Source organism: Plectropomus leopardus, chromosome 1 (assembly GCF_008729295.1).
Source record: "Plectropomus leopardus isolate mb chromosome 1, YSFRI_Pleo_2.0, whole genome shotgun sequence".
NCBI classification, from domain to species: domain Eukaryota; kingdom Metazoa; phylum Chordata; class Actinopteri; order Perciformes; family Serranidae; genus Plectropomus; species Plectropomus leopardus.
Window position 1 is genome coordinate 34,020,581 of NC_056463.1, and position 18,069 is coordinate 34,038,649.

General features: G+C 38.9%; 1 protein-coding gene across 1 annotated transcript in view; it reads right to left on the minus strand.

Moving 5' to 3' along the window:
• Positions 1-5,379, minus strand: part of rhpn2 (rhophilin, Rho GTPase binding protein 2) — a 34,750-nt gene extending 29,371 nt beyond the window's left edge. The window contains 2 exon segments of the mRNA XM_042484238.1: positions 5,196-5,246; positions 5,248-5,379. Coding sequence (XP_042340172.1) covers positions 5,196-5,246; positions 5,248-5,262 — 66 coding nt within the window. The 5' untranslated portion in view covers positions 5,263-5,379.
• Between the last annotated feature and the right edge of the window lie 12,690 nt (positions 5,380-18,069).

Consider the following 18,069-nt stretch of genomic DNA (forward strand, 5'->3'; position numbering starts at 1 on the left):
TCTTTGATAAACATCAGCAACAGGGAGGATCCACTGACTCGTGCTCAGCAGAGCAGACAGCCTGATTCCAAAAAACTCCTCTGTTACCTTGAAACAGGGGTGCTGCTTTATCCTATCAAGTCTTTGGATATCAGCACAATTTTTACTGATATCACACCGTTTGCCACGATACAATTTTGGGACAAAGACAACCACCTACACACGATGTCACCTTTTTTCTGACGTCAAGGAGTTCCGTCAGGAGGGCATAACACACAGGATTTTTTTTTCTTGTTTTTCTTTTCATGTGTTTTTTTGACAAGGACAATTCACAGCTACTTAGCTGTCCCAGAGCTAACTATATGCTAGTTATACATCAGTGGTCCCTTGGCAGGAGACGAAGAATTACATGTCTGTTAGCTGAAAAAGAACACCTCAGATTCACACTATCCCTCTGATCCCCACCTCACCACTACTGTAAGTAAGTCATATAATCTGATTTCCCACATTGACACCAGCAGAAGTATCCGTAAAAACCACATCCGTCAAGAAAGACAGGGTTTTTTGTTGTTTCTTTTTTTGTATTTATTTTTGTATTCTTTTTTTGGCATCCTCAGGTTTGCTTGTTACATGATCAGTGACAGGTGTGCAGCATTAAGGCTTATTCTAACACCTGATATGGATAATGTTTTATTTTTCATTTATTTAAATCTACTTACAATATCCACAACACACACACACACACACACACACACACACACACACACACACACACAAACACTTAATTTGTGGACCATAAGGCTCTACAGGATTCAACAACTATTGATATGAGTGAACTCCCTGTTGCCAAACAGTTGGAGGCACATTCCACATAACTTTAACATCCTACATTCAAGCCGAGAAGATGATTTTTATTGCATTTCTTTCCCGTCTCTGCTCTCTTGTTTCCTGTCTGTCTCTACACTGGCAATTCTCTAATAAAGGAGAAATGCACAAAAAGTAATCTTAAAAGGAAAAACAAAATCAGTTATTATTATACTGCTTGAAGGAATTGTTTTTATTTATTCAAGTAACTCAACGTGTATTTGTTGATGAGTGTTTTGCCTGCGCGTCACCTGCCATACCTCATTTTTTACATTTACATCTCATATTGCTGATGCTCTTTTCTAGAGGCTTCTTAAAATTAGTAAGCAGAAGTTGATTAAGATATAGGTGACAGTGTCTCAAGTACGAATTTCAAGATCTCAGGTCAACTGGTCGCATTTAACTTGACATTTTCTCTACAACCACTCCACTGTAGACACTTGGGTGTACTTGTACAAACATTTCACTGACCTAAGAGTTTAATGATTAACCATTCACACAAATAAGAGCTTTGTTAATTGCACAACAGAGCCATATCAAGGCTGCCGGGGGCGTGGCGCGGCTATTCTTAGAAAGACAGCAAGCCCAGGACGTCACGTATGACTGGAGAGGGCGTCGACTTGTTGCAGTATCTTGTCACATCAATCATTACATCAAAAGTGAGGTGTATGTATGTGTGAAAGAACAAGGGAGTGGTTAGTGATCGCGTTTCCATTTTTAATATGTAGCAACCTATGAAACTTCAACCGATGCATTCCAGAGTGATGACTGTGTAGCAACATGGCTCTGATCAGCTGGTCACTGAGCATTACGTCATGTTAGTTACAGTTAGTCCATAAAACTGACGCTTTGATATCACACCTGTAATTCTCATAAGCTAAGGGACATTGTGACTTTTTCTTTTGGACAGTAATGAAAGAAGTAACCAGATCTTGTACTTCAGTAAAAGTAGTAGTCTAGAAAAATGTTACAAGTAAAATTCCTGCTGAAAATGAAAATGCTACTCAAGTAAAAGTACAAAAGTATTAGCATCGCATACACTTAAAGTACCAAAAATAAAAGTAATAATTATGCAGAATGGCTTATTTCAGATTCATATGTACCGTATAACTGGATAATAATTATTGATGCAATAATTTGTTTATCACCAAAATGTTGCAGCTACAAAAGTTGGAGCTCATTCATAATTATGTTATATACTGCTGGGTAGTTACATTATTATTTAATAGTTGATTTATATTTCGTATTAATAATCTGACTAAGCTGTCAGGGAAATGTAGTGAAGTAAAAATGATAATATTTCACTCTGAGAGGTCTGGAGAAACAAAATTGAAATACTAAAGTAAAGTACAAGAAGCTAAAATTAAAATTGTACTTAAGTACAATATTTGATTAACTGTACTTAGTTAGATTCCACGACAAGTTTTGGTTTGTCTTGGACATTGTTTGCTGTCACTTTACAGACCATTAAGATGAGAACTTGATCAACATTATATCAAGTGACACATGCAAGTGAACATGTAGCTCTGCCTAACCTCTGAACCACTCCGGTAATTGAACCAGTCCTACCAATTGGCAAACTCATACAGTAGGGCCATTATCTACATGCGCACAAAATACTTTGTCACAGCATAAAACAAAGACAGTCCTGTCCGCTGTCATATCCCACAAACAGCCAATCACTCTCCTGTTGTATAACTGAGGCTTCATAAAGAACATGTATTCATGGGACACCAGTTGGTTTATACAACTGGTGCTTAAGACTGGCATCCAGCCAAGCAGAGGCTGCAGCCACTAACCAGTGCTGACAGCAGAACAGACTCACAATTGCTTGTTCACCCTAGAAATACACAGAATGGGTTTAGTACATCAATATCTACGCCTCTTTAAGATGAAGCAAATGTGAAGCTGAATTCATATGTTCCCTAATTGACTTCACACATTAAATCTACTCCAATTACGCTGGGGACGATTTGGCAGATTGCTCAAAAGGGGGTGCTCTTCATTCAGTCCAAAGAAAGACATCTTTATATCCCAAGAAAGACACAACATTTGATCACAGCTTAAGCTCTCATCTGTCTTTTTCCAACACAAACCCTGCTGAGGGAGTCTAAGTGTGTCTCCGAGTCGAGGGAGCTTGTCTGGTTTCTGAACCGGGACACATGTTGTCAATTTGTGTCTGTGGTCTGGCTGAAGGACGGCCTTGGGCCAGATGCTACGTCAATGCTCTCGCTGGCCGAGGAGGATAAGGAGAAGAATCATGCCGATTCGGCTTTTTGTTCTGCCATCTTTCCATCCCGCAGCGGTCCAGTCGGGCCTCAGCCAGCTGGAGGTGAAACAGTGGACGGCTGGGAAGGCAGCCCTGAGCCACAACAGCTCCCCGGAGCATCGGTCGAGCCCAGTGAGGCCTTGTAAATCATTAAAGTCATTTTCACCCAAGAGGAAGAGGGGCACAGAAAATTGGAAGCAAAGATCGCTTTGGCTTTGCATGGTTAAAATTTGACCAAAAAGTTTCCAAATTGCAAATCTCTTTAACATGACACAATGAGAACACATAAGTCATTGCTTTGTGGTTTCGGTGAATGTGCAAGTCTTTCTATACTGAGAGGGGTTTCAGTGTTCAACCCTGAGAAATACAGAGGACAAAGGAAATGTAGATGATTCGGAAAAGTAGGATGAGTTAGACTCTACAATGTGCGTTACAGTAGTAAACAGTTCGTGATTGAGATATTAGGCTCTGCAGTCTCCCATCATGTCCTGTGACAGTGCCAGACCCCGGCTCCCACTGACATTTTTTTATAGACACAGGAAGTGCAGCACAGAGCCTAAATCCAGACAGCGTTCAGAGGGGGATTCGGGGGGATTGAGAGACACAAAGGCCCTGTTCAGATGCCCATCTAAACAAGCTTTTCTATAAAAACACTTTGGTTGAGGACACTAGTACAAATGTAGAGGAATGAGACACGGACCACAGCATGGCAGACAGGGAACTCAGTAAAAACACATTAGATAATCACTCAGCCACTGCCAAGTGCTTTTCTCATAGCCTCAAACGCACAGCTCTAGGAAATGCTACGGTTACATTAAACGTGAAACTGGCTAAAGAGGTTTCTCCGCTGGTCCTGATGCAGTTGATAATTATTTTAAAGATTACATTTATATGATAGCTCATCAGCTCATTTACATGATGAAAAGGCATCAAGTTCCACACAAACACCAGCAGGGGAAATACACATCTTATCTGGTCTATTAATTTAGATAACCTGGCACTTAGATTTCCATTTCAATCATTGAGCTGATGCTGTTATCCACAGCGCCTCTAATGTGTGCAACTGGAGGTAATCATCAAAAAGGTCAAAGGTCAGGGCTTGAGTGTTCTTACACTAATAAACACAGCAGTCATCTGTAGTGAAGAAATTATAAAAGAAACAAAAAATGGGCTTTACGGAGGTATTGCCCTCATTCAAGAGGTAGCGACAAGGAGGCTAAATTTAAAAGGCATGTCAGCAAAGGAATCATCATCCACAACACTTCCTGTTCAATGTCAATCATCATCACAGCCAGCCGGGAGCTGATGGTGTTAATGATGGGATGTTTGGTCACTGACCTTTCAGGTTCTCCCACTATCAGTTACTGCAGGAGATGCAGCTATTCTTGGAGACACACACACACACACACACACACACACACACACACACACAGCTGTGGCTGACAGTGCTGTGCTTTCTGCTGCTGTTGGTGACACATGGGGAGCTGCAGTTTTTGTTATGCTAAATTTGAGACCAGAGCCATGCTGTTTTAAACAATAATGTGGCATTTTCAAACTTTATTTTAAAGTGAGTTTTCTCCATGTGTGGTTTGTACACCTTTATTATTATTATTATTATTATTATTATTATTATTATTATTATTATTATTATGTTGTTGTTGTTGTTGTTGTTTGTTTTAGCCGAACACATGAGCAAAATATAGTTCCCGTCAGTTATCATTTAGTTTCAAACAGTGAACATAGGTGGGTTAATTACATATATCCTGTAGTTACATGAGCCTAGAATTACGACATAAGATTAGCAAAAATCACAATACAGCTTAATTACAGCTCATCTGGTGAAGAGTGCTCATTTAAATACAACTTGTCTGCTAGCATAAACTGAAAAATACGCTCAAAAAATAGAACAAAATTTAAGTCAAGCCGTAACCATGTCGAAAACAGTGAGCTAACATTAAGCTAAAATCGTTATTTAGCTATTTTCAACTGTAAAAAATGTCCGCTAGCATCTCCGTGTCGGCGTGTATTACGCAGACGGATATATTTTGTTTCCAAAGTGATGTGACGAGAAAGAAAAGCTCACCTTTTTGAAATAAGTGCTGTCCCCTCCGCTGTCTTTGATGCCGTTTGGTAAAAAGCGTGTCTGTCATCCTGAAAGCTCACACTCTGAAACTATCCGGGGAAAGAAACAAGTGAATTCAGCGTGTGTACAAAGCAGACCGCTGCTGTTCAACAGGTGTGTGTATCCTCTCTCCTCCGTCGGTGTGTGTGTGTGCGCTCACTCAGCTCAGCCGGGACTTTTCCAGCACAAAATACAAACTCCGCCCACATGGAAACAAGGACTGGGTGGTGCGTTCAAAACCCTCACCCCAAAAACTCACCGGGCAGCACCTGTTTTACTCAGGTCACGCGGGCTGTAGTAACGTCATGATACGTCAGACCGTAAGACTTACAAGTTTCACCCTGAAAATATTTTTCACCAACATAATTTTTATTTGATATCCCCTAAATTTAAGTCTGTCTTAAATAAATAAAAGCAAGCAAGCAACTTGGTAATAAATGTTTCACAATTCCCAAGAAATGAGTATATTTAGAAAATTAGTTTTAAAAAGCTAGGGGAAAATATCCAGGGAAAAAAACTAATTTCTAATAACCATAATTACATATTTAAATGTATGTCACAAAATTGCTATAATTTTCTGTAATCACTTTTTCTAGGTACTTGTCTTGCTTTATTATTATTTTATTGCTATTGTATTTAATTAAACTTTTATTCAACTTTTTAAATGTATTTTTTACATACATTTTCAGGTAATTTTCTTGAACTCTTTATGAGATTCTTCCTATTTTTTGGGTCATTTTTTCTGTGGTTTTTCATTGCCCCCTTCCCATGTCTGACAGAAATCAAGCCAATTTGCTTAGGTTTCAAAGGGTTAATAAAGGCCTACTGGATTTGTTAAAAGCTGTATTTACATTTTATATTGACGGTTGTTATCAAAGTCCTAATTTTGAAAGCGTGGCATTTGAAAAATTGTTTGACAAAAAAGTTTGGCATTGTTGTGATGCAAAGACATAAATGAAAAGAATGTGCATTTTAGGAAAGAAATGTCTTAAATCCACAATAACACTTTTTATTTTTAATATTTTGACAGCACTGCTGAGTGTTGAGCATGAGAAGTGTTTTTTTCCCTTGTAGACTTACTGACAAAGACATGCACATCTATTACATAAAGGGGAAGGAGACAGATGGTACTGACATAAACAGATACATCGATACAAAGACTATTAAAAGTAATATAATGTAGGACATGCTATTTCTAACTGCAGTTTTAAGTGTTTGCCTGAGAACAGCAGTGAAAGGAACTGTGGGCGAACTGAACTTTACCTTTCAGCTAACTTTTATTTTTTGACAGTGCTGTGTTTAACCTTTTGAAACTTGAGCAAATATCTTGATTTATTTAAAAAAAAAAAAAACTTGGGAAGAGAGAAGATTTGCAAGAACAAAAAACAAACAACAACAAGGTAACAAGGACATTTCCTGGAAAAGGTGCTTAAACATTTACATAATATATTACATAATATAAAAATATGTAATTAATCAATTAATAAAATAATTTTCCAAATCTACTTATTTCTTGCAGAGCCTCAAACATTGTTTACAAGTGGCTCGTTGCCACAAGGATTTAAATACTTCTGAAGGGCATCTCAAAGCAGCACAAGAAAAAAGATGTCACCCTAGGTTTCAAAGATGTGTCAAGTACACATGTGTTTGTCTATATTGTGGTGTGTTTAGGTCTGTTTGTTTCTGTGGTGAAACAAGAGAAACCATCTGTTTGTGTGTGGCTGGTTTTGTCATTTAGAAAGCAGGTTAAACTCCTGTTTGTGGAAGAGGTGGTTATTAATGTCAGGGGAGGATTATTGATAACAATTAAACAGAGCTGAGTGGAGCGAGGGTGTTGCTGAAGCTCGTAAACTAGGCCACGGCTCTCTTTGTCTGGGACATTTCTCCATCTGAAAGCCAGACAAAGGTTAATACGGAAACATTTTTATTCCTAGCCTCATTCAACATCTGTGTAGCTGAATAAATTTGTTTCCATTTGACTCATGAATGCTGAACACATTAAAAAGTGCATACAGATTTTCTTTTTTCTGTGGCATTTTCTCTTGGGCTTATCAAAACCATAATTACAGACTGAAAGTAAGCAGTTCATTAAAGTACTCGTATCAGTTTGTACATATACCACACAGTCAGTGCAGATAGCTGCCAACCTCAAGCCTGCTTCTGTTGGAGGATTCTGACAGTTTAAGGAAGTTTTTCCTTGCTGTTGCGCCAACTGTTTGCTCATGGTGGAATAGTTGGTTCTACATAAATGAAAAGGGTATGGTCTAGATCTGCTCTGTACGAGACAACTTTTGTTATGATTTGGTGCTATAAAAATAAAACTAACTTGACAGGAAGCACCATGTCGGCACGAAACCACAAGTCACAAAGGTTTATAGCTCAATTAAGACATTCACATAAATACCAGCTAATACCTTTGTGTAGAGCACTGTTTCTCATATAGGGATATGCATACCCCTGGGGGTACGTGGAGGTACTCCAGGGGGTACGTGAGATTTTTAAAAAAAATGTATTTTAAAAAATAGCAGTCATGCATAACTCCTAAAAAATAGTTATATTATAAAACGTTCAGTAAAAATATAACTCTAAGTTCATAAACTGAATTTTATACTCAATATTCAATTTCACTATCCTTAAAAAAAACAGACTCTCCCCAAACCAGGATCGTTTGACTCTACCTGTCAAATGCCATCACCTGTCAATCAATCACTTGCCGCCGTCAAGACACAAACAATGGAGTCATGGTTGAAGCATAGCAGTAATGCTGCTGAAAACACGGAGAGACAAGTAACAAAGAAGGCGAAACCAGAATCGACGAGATACCGTCAGTATGCAGAAGATTATGTTTTAATGGGATTTATGTCCATGAGTTGCAACCCTGAAATTTAAAATGTTTTTCAGTTACAATGTTGTTTAATAAATCAGACACTGATGGCACAGTGCTGTGTTGTACCTCTATTTTTTTTTCTACCAAACATGTTTTGTGCTGGTCAGGGGGTGCTGGTCAAAAATACTTCAAAGGGGGAACATTACAGAAAACACTAATGTTTGACAGAAGACGTGAGAACTGGGGTGCCTGGTGGCTCAGTGGATAGCTCAAGAGCCCCATGTATAGAGGCTGTGACCTCACCGCAGCGGCCACGGGGTCGATTTCAGCCTCGGCTGCTTGCCCCCCCCCCAAAAAATCATCTTTAAAAAAATTGGAAGAGGTGAGGACTGGAGGTCTGAGTTCAAGTCTTAAATGACCATTCACTCTCCTCAGGCGGAGCACTTTCCCACAGTACTGATGGATGACACAATACTGTTCAAACCAGTCAGGCTGGTTATGTTGGTGACCAGCTTACAAAGACCATCAACACAAGATGTTGTGTCTGACGTTGTTTAAACTGACAGACATGATGGTCTGAAAATCATACATGAAGTGACAGAATATATGTATGTATCACTGTCGCTCTTAACGTCATTACAGAGGTCTGCACTTTAGTTACCCAAAATACTGCAAATTAATGCAGAAGCTTCTGCATGTGGGATCAGGAAAATATAGAGCCACAAAAAATAAGTGTGATGGCTAATTATGCTGTAAATAGTTTTGATACAATTACCACCCGCACTATAATAGTGTAATTATTGATCAACAGAAAACAAATTGCCAATATTTTTGAGAATTGACTCATTATTTAAATAATCAGGGAAAATGCAAAACATATGTTGGTTCTAAGTTTTTGAACTATGAGAATCTGTTGGATTATTGGTTCCCAACCTGAGGGTACTGACCCCAACTAGGGGTCACCATAGATTCACCAGAGGTCCCAAGGCTTTCTTGATTTTTAGGGGTGTGAGAGAACTTTAAAAAAAATATATATACACTAGACCAATATCTTAATATTTCATCAATTCTATGTGGAGAAAACTAAATTAAATAGCTATCTTTAAAGTTAAGTAGTCTCTGCTAAACAGCCTCATCCTGCATTAGTGAAATACACAGCCACATGAACAAAGTACTAATGAAACAACGGCCAAGCGTCAGGAAGAAGAAATCAATTGAAGATTTTGTTAAAAATAAATAAATAAATAATTTAAAAAGGAGTCATATGTGTGATTGTTATTAATAATAAGAGACAGAGAATACTATAGAACACTATCAAAATGAAACTCATCTTTTTAGAAGAAATAATCTTAAAATTCATCCACAAACTTCTTGCAGTTATTGCATTCACTTTGTGGGTTAATTGTACAGTTTATCAGTTGATCTATATGAATTATCCATCAAATATGTCACTGTCACCAGTTTACTCAATGACAGAAAAGGGTTAGTTAAAGTAAAACGTTGGGAACTACTGAGTGAGATGACTGCTGTTGTACTAAATAATATCCACCACTAGATGGGACTAGAGGTCAATATTTAAGCAATAACATTGTCCATTATTTATCGTTTTACACTTTTGAATTACTAGATGCTTCTCTCCTCCTTCAGTTTTCAGTTTGTTTCTTTGAATAATAAAAATAAAAATAATTCTACTTTACTATAACCAGCACACATTTATGTATTTGTGTGATAAGCTGACTCAAGCTGTATGGTGTTTGTGTTGAATCAAGTCATCAGTTTTTAAAAACTCTTACTAATTAATAAAATAAACTATTGTCTTAGCACTGTAGACACTGTCTTCCTCTCCTCTCTCTTCATCTAATGGCCCAATGCCATTTAGGTGTGTCTATAAGCCATAAGCAATGCCAGTGCCTGAGAGCATCCACACCTCTCATCCAGACTTTCTGTCTGAGAAAAGTCTTTCTTCCTTGTCACCAACTGACTTTTCACATGTACATATATGTTACTGTAAGCGTGACATGAAAGCTTGCAATATGACATCCATCAGTTTGCACTATTCCATTGATTGACAGGTTACAAAAAAAATCTACCTTGCATATATGTGTTATTAGGAAATATAGCTAAGTACCTTTAACTATTCCAGTAAATTATGTCACTGAGCCACACAAGGGCTCTGGAGCGTGCACACATACGTAAATGAAGTGCAGCTTTATTAATTAACTAAATATACCTGCTTTTCCTGCTATGACAGATCTGCTGTAAAAAAAAAAAAAAACTGACCTATAAAAGGATGAGGATATTGTTTTATTGTTCTTCATTTAACTGGGAAATAAATTACTAGGAATATAGAGATTAGTTTCAAAGTGAACTCCATGCTATCTTATAACAGGGAAAACATTGTTCGTTTGTGGGTCAAACATATATCACACAGTCCTTCTAATCACAGGAATAATGAACAGCTTACAATCAAAGGAACACGTGGCATGTGTTTCAAGATGTCTTGCACTTTGTTTTTGTGTCCTGTTCATTGTGAGTACTCCTCTAAAGTTTTGAGAGCATATGCACTCACATGACCATGGATGCAGGGATGATAAATATCCGAGTTCCCATTGACATTGCACGCAATGTCAAGAGGGCATGTCAAGTAAACGTCTGAACTTACTTAAGCTGCTTATTTGAGTTAACCCAGCAGGCCCTGGCACTTGTGGCTGTAAAACCACTTTAAAGGTTTTGCCTATAATCACAGAACTTGGCAGGGTGGTCAGAAACTGTGTGTTTTTATTCAGAACATATTTTGCAGTGTTTTTGCTATGAAAAATGGGCAGTCTGTAGTCTTCACAGGCACTGTTACACATTTTAAATGTTTAGGGGATTTCGGACCTGGAACATTAAATGGTTAGAATTAAAGAAATACTTCACCTCCCAAATGATCATCTGTAAATCAATTACTTACCACATTTTATGTTGAACTATGGAAGAAAACTTTGTTTTTCTTGCATGCCCACGCAGTGAATGAAGAATCCAAAAACATAGAAAATTCTCAGTGAATTAAAGCAATAATGGCCCAAGTTTATCCACAGTAAAACATGTGTTTAAAAACTCTCACATAACTTGTGCAGTAAAATCTGAGTCTCAATTATCCATTTTATGCTCAGTACCTTTAAAATGTGTGTTTTGACTAATACTTTACACACTTCTGCAAAATCAGTGTCACACACAGAGGTGTAGTGTGCCTGCGTTGTCTAAGCAGGCGTTTAAGTGTTTTGAATAGTAGTAGGTTTTAGTAAAAATGAAGTTTTGGGGAAGTACCGAGCATATGACTGGATTAATGAGACTTGAATTATATTGCACGAGTTGTCTGAGAGTTTCTAACAGATGTTTTGCTGTTGTTAAGAATTCTCTCATTTTTTAGATTCTTCATTCATGGAGGCATAGGAGAAATACAAAGTTTTCTTCCAGAATTCAACGTAACACAGGATGAGTAACTGATATACAAATGATGGTTTAGGGCAGGGAGGAGTATTTCTTTAAAGGCATTGAATACAGATAGCCATGCTCGGCTATCAGTACCATCATTCCAAAAGTTGGCCCTCAGAGACCCATATTAGTGAAACCATATAGAGGTCCCTGCCTGTTAAAGAGTGCAGTGAACTGAGGGCACTTTGCCTTTCCGCTCATTTCTCTTCTCCTCACAACGAAGCACAAAGCCGATTGTAAGTGAACTGCTTCCCGGCCGCTTTTCAAAAGGCAGAGGGGGCACTGCAGTGAACAACGGGCACCGGCGTTCAACCCCCGGCCCAACAGGAAGAGCTGAGGGGTTGCTATGCAGCTCTGCTCCCCAACTGCAAGAACTCTGGGTTCCCTGTTAACAAATGATGTGTGGTGCGGGCAGTATGGCAAACCATTTGAGCAGCCACTCAAGAAGCTCTACAGTAAGAATAGATCAAGAGCTGGATGAAAGAGAGAAGGAGCCAGAGTGATAGCTTATCCTTGGCTGCAAAGTGATGTTGGGCTATTGGCCTCTTCTCCTACCTTTCTTTCTTCTTACATGTTTTGGTCCCCCTTTCCTCATTCCTCCTTTTGTTTCCCTCCACCACTCCTTCATCTCTACCTGTCTCTGTCCCTTCTTTCCATTCTCTTTTCTAAATCCTTTTTTGTCTCTAGCTCCCTCACAAATTCAATCCACTTTCCCTTCCTTCTATCTCTCCTTCCATCATTTTTTAATTCTATTTTTCTTTCTCTACATTTCTGCTTCTGATACTTTTTATAGACTCGTCAATATGCTGTAGTCACATGATTCAGTAAATCGTCAGCACCTTAGTGTATCTGATGATAAGACCATACTACAGTAGAGTAGAATAAAAATGAACCTCCCCACACTATATTACACCCTAAACAGATTTAAACACATCAAAAATATCAGATTTTATTTTTCAGAATTTTAAAACCGTAACTGGAGACTTCCTCATTAGAACGGAAAATTATCCCCTGATAATCGCATTAGATCTGTGAACAGAAGTTTTCAAATATATGGCCCATGCTGAAATAGTCAAAGGTATTAAAATTCAGAGCAATTTGACTGAAACCACATATAAAGATGACATGGAGGATTCAGCCACCACCTGTGGGGATAGTGACTGCCAAATCATTTCAGGCCCACGTGAACCCGAGATAAGAACAAGTCTTGACAATGTAAATTAAATATTGCTCTAACAACTGAAATGAGGAATGAGTATCAGTTTGAGGAGAACAAAACATCCCATTAGCTATTAGCTCCTGATAATCTTTGTATTTTGTGTCCTCAGATTACTGATTTGTGCTTTCTTGGCAATGGTGTGATGTTACTGTAAGGGCGCTGACATTAGCTGGATCTGGCTGATGGTGCAGATTTGCTGATGTGTAATGTAGGGACGAATAAACAGTGAAAACTGTCTGGTGGACAGTTGGATAATCTTAATCGACAAATTGTAATCAATGCAGTTTTATTTTGGAATGAGATAGCTGGAAAATCTAAGGGATCTGCTAAGACAGTAAAGAATCTGGAGTACTTCATACAAAATAAATGCAAACAAGCCTAAGAGTCGACAGCCATGCTAACTGTGCTGTGACACTGTGCTTTGAGCTAAATGCTAATGCTCAGCATGCTGACATGTGAGCCTTGCCTCCAACTTTATTCATTAAGCGCTGGAACGTTGCAGATGCAACTGACAGACTGAAAGGCATGACAGAAAAGACCCCAGTTGGAGTGTGTTGTAAAAATTTCTGTCATAAAGTGAATCCAATAAAACAGTTTACTACAGCTTTTAGTGTGCATATAGGGCTCATGCATTCATAAGACAAAAGCCCAAAGCTATAAAGTTAAACTAAACCTTTATAGATTATTCTCTCATTCTCTTCTTGGAAGGGACAAAAAGAAGTGAAAGCTGCTATAACAGTGATCCTTTCTGTTTGAACAATACAAGCACTCATAACCAAGTTACACCTGGCTGTCTTATCTTCACTCTTTCCTCTAGAGAGTTTTATAATTTATCTCTGTGAGAACAGGAAGATAAGAGCTTCACACAGGAATAGAAGAGGATGGTTTGATGAAAGATTTCTGCACACTGAAGGTCAAACCGACCTGCAAGCTGACCTTCACACCCAAATTTGCTTTATACTTATTTCAGAGCTCTGTAAAGCACTTGAATTGCCCTATTGTATAAAGTGTGCTGTACAAAAAAAGCTGCCTTGCCCTGCCTATACTTCTGTGTCCACGTGGTGGTGAGGGTCCGCCTTGATTTGCATAACGTAAATATCGTCAACCGCCCATACCCACAACGGTCCATGCATGTCTGTGTGGACGTTCATATGCAGCCCAAAATTTGTGACCGTACAGACGGTGCGCATAGCAAGTGTGCTGACTGCACATGCTTTAGTTACAAAATACAATCTCTTGCTCTAGGGATGCAAATTTGAAGCAATTTCTCCAGCCAATAGTTGGCATGCTTAACAATTATATGATCGGCAATCATTAATTATTTATTTTTCCCATTAGAAAACCATTTTAACCACTGACCTGACCTACTGTATGTTCAACACAAAATCAGAGTAGGTTACATTAGAATAGATGTGTTCCTACACAAGCTGTGTAATATCCGAGACACCAGTAAATAACTAATGGGTGCACACAATGCACCGACTGTGTCTTTCAAACTTACAAAAAAAAAACAGAGGACCAACAACAGGATCCCTTCAGCCACGATACAGCAATCCACAATTTAAAGCGAATGTTGGCCAGGGGCGTAATGTGGGGAAGGTGGTCCTTTCCCTACTGTCTACCTCACTACCTCTATTGCTTGATGTAAGTTTGACATTTGTACAACATCTATCTCTGAACTCAGTCTTCATTGTGATCTAGCTCCTACTACAATTGATGTCACCAACACCACATTTACCATAATGACACATACACAGACTCACTTGGTGAAAACAAAACCAGTTGCCACAAAGTTGTCATGGCTGGCAACAATTTCTTGGCTGTATTTAGACCAGTCTTTAAAAGGGAATACCACAGAAATTAAGCATCCCAACCATGGTCGAGGAAAGTTCAATCAATATTTGTGAACATGAGCTACTCTCTCTCAAAGACAGAGACTGGAGAAGAAAGTCTAAAACGTGTGATGTCATTATGTATAAAGTTTGAGCTGCTCCATAGACTTTTGGAGCCACAGATTGTTGTTTTTTTTTATTATACCCAAATGAACTTTATTCTATTGTAGTGTTCTCAGTTCTGAAATAGAAAATGTACCACAATATTCAAGACATTCCCCTGACTGCTCTCAGTGTCATTTGTAGCATCTTTTCTTATTCATTGTGTAAGGAGCAGCTCCAGACTTAATACCTTATGATGTCACATATTTGAGTTTTAGCAATCTTGGATTTGGGAGAGAGTTTATCCTGTTTACTAGAATGTTTTTCACTGTGATAGACTATAGGAATAACACGTATGAATTTTGAAAATGGGTGTAGTTCCCTTTAAAAATGGTACAAGCCTTCTCAGCCTGTTATGAACTATTGAGTGTAAAAATACAGACTTAATAGGATCCAGCTTCTTAACTGGGGCATACTTTTTATCAGATGGTGTCAAATGCATCCAGGTCAATAGACAGCTCTCTTTTGATGAGGCCAGAGGAAGCTTCTTATCAACACAAATCCTTTGGTTCATCCTCCAATGCACCCTCTAAACCTTGCCTCTTCTTCTCCCTCATTCTGTCCCATTATTCTCTCATTATTTCTCCTACTCCTCTTCCTTCTGTTCTCCCTGTCCGCGAGCTCCTCCTCCTGCCTCTATGGTCTTCTTCTTCCTCCTGCCGCTGTATTGGGATGCTGTGATGTATTTGTTTACAGCACGACTCCTCCCCTTATGCCACCACAGTATTTTGGCTGTTGCCCCCTCCATCTCCTCCTCTTCCTCATCCCCTCCTGCCATCACACTGAAGCCAGTGTTTCAGCCTGCCTTCCTGTCGCCAACAAAGCATCTCCTCTCTTTGTTGGGGCCTCCTTTTGGAGAGGGAGGCCGCCCTCCAAGTTAATTGTGCATTCGTTAGCATTCGCCTGCCGCAACTTAACAACTTAACTCCTTAACTGTAGATGAGGCGGTGTGGTGTGAGGGTGTGTATTTTTTTAATTTTTCTCATTATTTACTGTTTAAGGCTGCAGACACATCACTTGATGCAACACAAATGCTGTCAACAATATTATATTGCATTTTAAATTGTATTGAAGCTCAGAGCCTTTAAAGAAAGCTCAAAGAGGTTGGAAATTCACATATTGGATATCAGCTGAGACTGATGGGAATGTCATTAGCTTTGCAAATACTTTGTCACCAACCAAAGAACTGGATACATTCAAAATTCCACCCGACAGAAAGCTAAGGGATCACCAAAGATTTGGCAAATAATTCCACCGCGAATATAAATATGTGCATCATATTCACGTGCCTTGAATGTTATCACTCAACTGAAAGGGCATTATCAGCGGCTAAGCCCCATATAAAGGCCTGCTACACCTACTTGTAGATTCAGAAGGCCGTTATCAGCCCATTCAATGGTCATTACAAGTTTGTAGTGTTTCAGTTTTCTTAGGTTTAAGTGCCAAAACAACATGGTTAGGTTTAGAAACAATCACAGCTGGGCTAAAATGTTGGTTTTACATAGATCTTGAAAAAAGCTCTTGAGTGAAAGTTTAATATTTTGCCCTATCTGACAGAGGGTTTATTTGATTGCATGATAATGGCCCCTATAACAAGGTAGTGGCGCAAAACCCTTCTAACCTATATCCATGACACTTATCTCTGCTGATGTTGTCATTTAATGGAATGGACAAATTAGATGGACTATGTTTATAAAGTAATATGTATATAGTTAAAGAGCCGCTTAAAGTGCTTGACAACACAGGCACCATTCACACACACATTCATACACTGGTGACCAAGGGAACCATAAAAGTGCCACTTACTCATCAGATAAACATTCACATGCACTCACACACCAATGGTGTAATTTGGGGGTTCAGTATCTTGCTCTGGGACACTTCTACATGTTAATTGCAGTGGTCACCTGCTAAGTCATCACTACTTAGACATTGCTTTAATGACAAGGGTTCATTCATCCTATACTTGTTTCATTCAAATCACAAATGCAAACTTTGTGGTGACACTAAAGGAAAAGTCAGGCATCATCAGAGTCATGAGGATACGTCATCTGGGAACCATGAATGTCTGTACCAAGTGATGTGACAATCAGTAAGTAGAGATATTTCACAAAGTGAAAACTTTGTCCTGCTGTAGGAGCTACATGAAAAGCCAGGTGATCACTAAAGTGTTTGGGATTTATCTCTCTGTGGAACATAAATGTCTTTACAATGTCAGGACAGTCTTTTCAATATTTCAATACCCTTAGTCTGTGTGTCCCTGTGAAAACTGGGGGCACTGGCATGTATTGCATCATCATTTTTGATAGTAATCTCACTTTTTTTGTGTATAATGCATTATCCCCTGACAATGTCTTAAAAAAAATGACAACTGCATGGTTGCTCCTCCCACAACACAGGCAGCAACTCCACTCAGCAGCCACCTCTGCATGGATCCACAGCAGGAACAGGACTTTCAATTCCCACTGTCACACCAGTTGTTTTTCACCATAAACCACAAACTTCCTCTCTTTCTCTCGCCAGAGCCCTTTCTGTCAGATCTACACATTGAAAAGGAGTCACCTGGTTGATTTGTGCTACCTGGGATTAAGCCAAGTTTCAGTGAATAAGAGGATATTAGACTACCTGATATTCTGTTGGAAACTGATGTGGCATGGAGGTCAGTTTATTATGTAACGGCTGTACAGTAACTAGGATGCTAGTTCAGCTGGAGTCCATTCTCCTCCAGGAAGTCATCACTGCACACAAATACACCGCAGGAGAAATAATTAATCATTCTGTAGTAATGTTTCATTCTCTCTGTCCCTGTGGCACATGTATGCCTACTTGGCTAATTGGTATGAGTGTGAAGTCTTTCAAAGGTCCTTCTGAAGAGGAGACCAGACGACCACCCCTGGCGTGCAAACAAAGCAAGAAACTATGTACTGGTAAATCCAAAACCACTATTCTACCATCCAGATTTGGTTCAGAAAAGAAGAGGACTCCAGGTAATGTTTTTTTAATTACTTATATTTCAACTTTGAAAAGACACACACACACAAAAAACTATTTTTGTTGAACTGCAGTCGTCAAGGTTTAAAGAACAACCCAATCGAGTTTTCTACACAGACCTCCTCTCAGCAGGAGGAACACAGGTGCAGCTAACAACATTAACAATGGCTCTGTTCCATTAAAGTGTGCCAGTAAGCCTTCCCAGTAAGCCAGCATGAACACCAACAAAATTGAATGCAGCCATTGTTCGTATTTCTTAATTACACCTGTGGCCTTCATGCTAACAAATTTAATTAGAATTACTGCCAAGTGGTTGTATGACTCCGC